The 1,054-nt window shown below is 53.0% G+C and overlaps 1 protein-coding gene across 1 annotated transcript; it reads right to left on the reverse strand.

Moving 5' to 3' along the window:
* Positions 1–238: 238 nt before the first annotated feature.
* On the reverse strand, positions 239–1,054 carry LOC145951683 (uncharacterized). Its single transcript, XM_083063531.1, has one exon. It carries the CDS (start codon positions 1,052–1,054, stop codon positions 239–241), a length of 816 nt encoding a protein of 271 aa, XP_082919657.1.

The raw sequence follows: 1,054 nt of genomic DNA on the forward strand, positions 1-1,054 counted from the left end.
TCTTGTGTAGTCGATTGAGGAGTGCATAGGTATGCCCAGAGTACCTCGGGTAGTTGCTCGGCCCATGCTCCCTTTGCTTCCCCTAGCCATTTCTTTAATTCTGCCAGGATGACCTTGTTGGCCGACTCGGCCTGCCCGTTTGTTTGTGGGTGCTCTACCGAGGTAAACTTGTGCTGCACTCCTAGGCCGGCTAAGAACTCGTTGAGTTTTCGATTGGTGAATTGAAGGCCATTGTCGATTACGAGTGTATGCAGGACGCCAAAACGAGTGATGACGTTTCTCCATAAGAACTTTTGGACCTGGAGAGCAGAGATGCATGCCAAGGGCTCGGCTTCAATCCACTTAGTAAACAAATCCACAGCGACAATGAGGAACTTGCATTGCCCCTTGGCGATCGGAAAAGGTCCGAGTATGTCGGCTCCCCAGGTAGCGAACGGCCACGCGGGGGGGGGGTGCAATGTAATTGCTTGGCTGGCTGGTGGATCAGGTTCCCATGCTTCTGACACGGTAGACACTTCTTCACAAATGCTGCGCAGTCGGTGCTCATGGTCGGCCAATAGTATCCGGCCCGTAAGAGTTTGGAGATAGTCGTCCTTGCCCCTGAGTGCATGCCGCAGATCCCCTCATGCACCTCCCTCATCACATAATCGGCCTCATGGGGGTCAAGGCACTTTAGCAGAGGGGTAGAGAAGCCACGTTTGTACAGTTGCCCGGCTATGATGACATATCTACTAGCTTGAGTTCTCAACCGTTTGGCCTCGGCCGGGTCGTCCGGTGTGATTCCGTTAATGAGGAACGTTTTGATTTCGGTTCGCCAGTCTGGGAGGTCGTTGGGGTCGGTGCGGCCGGCATTGACACTTGCTATCATTTCTGTCTCGACACTAGGGTGGTCGATCTCCTGTTGGATGATGGTTCTCAAATGACCTGGCTTTTTGGTTGTGGCTAGCCTAGCCAACTGGTCGGCTCGGGTGTTGTTCTCGCGTGGGATGTGTTCGACCGACACCTCCTGGAAGTTTGCCTTCAATCTTTGATAGGCATGGTAGTATTTCATCAT

Source organism: Cajanus cajan, chromosome 1, assembly GCF_000230855.2.
Source record: "Cajanus cajan strain Asha chromosome 1, NIPB_CcT2T_4, whole genome shotgun sequence".
In the NCBI taxonomy this organism is placed as follows: Eukaryota; Viridiplantae; Streptophyta; class Magnoliopsida; order Fabales; family Fabaceae; genus Cajanus; species Cajanus cajan.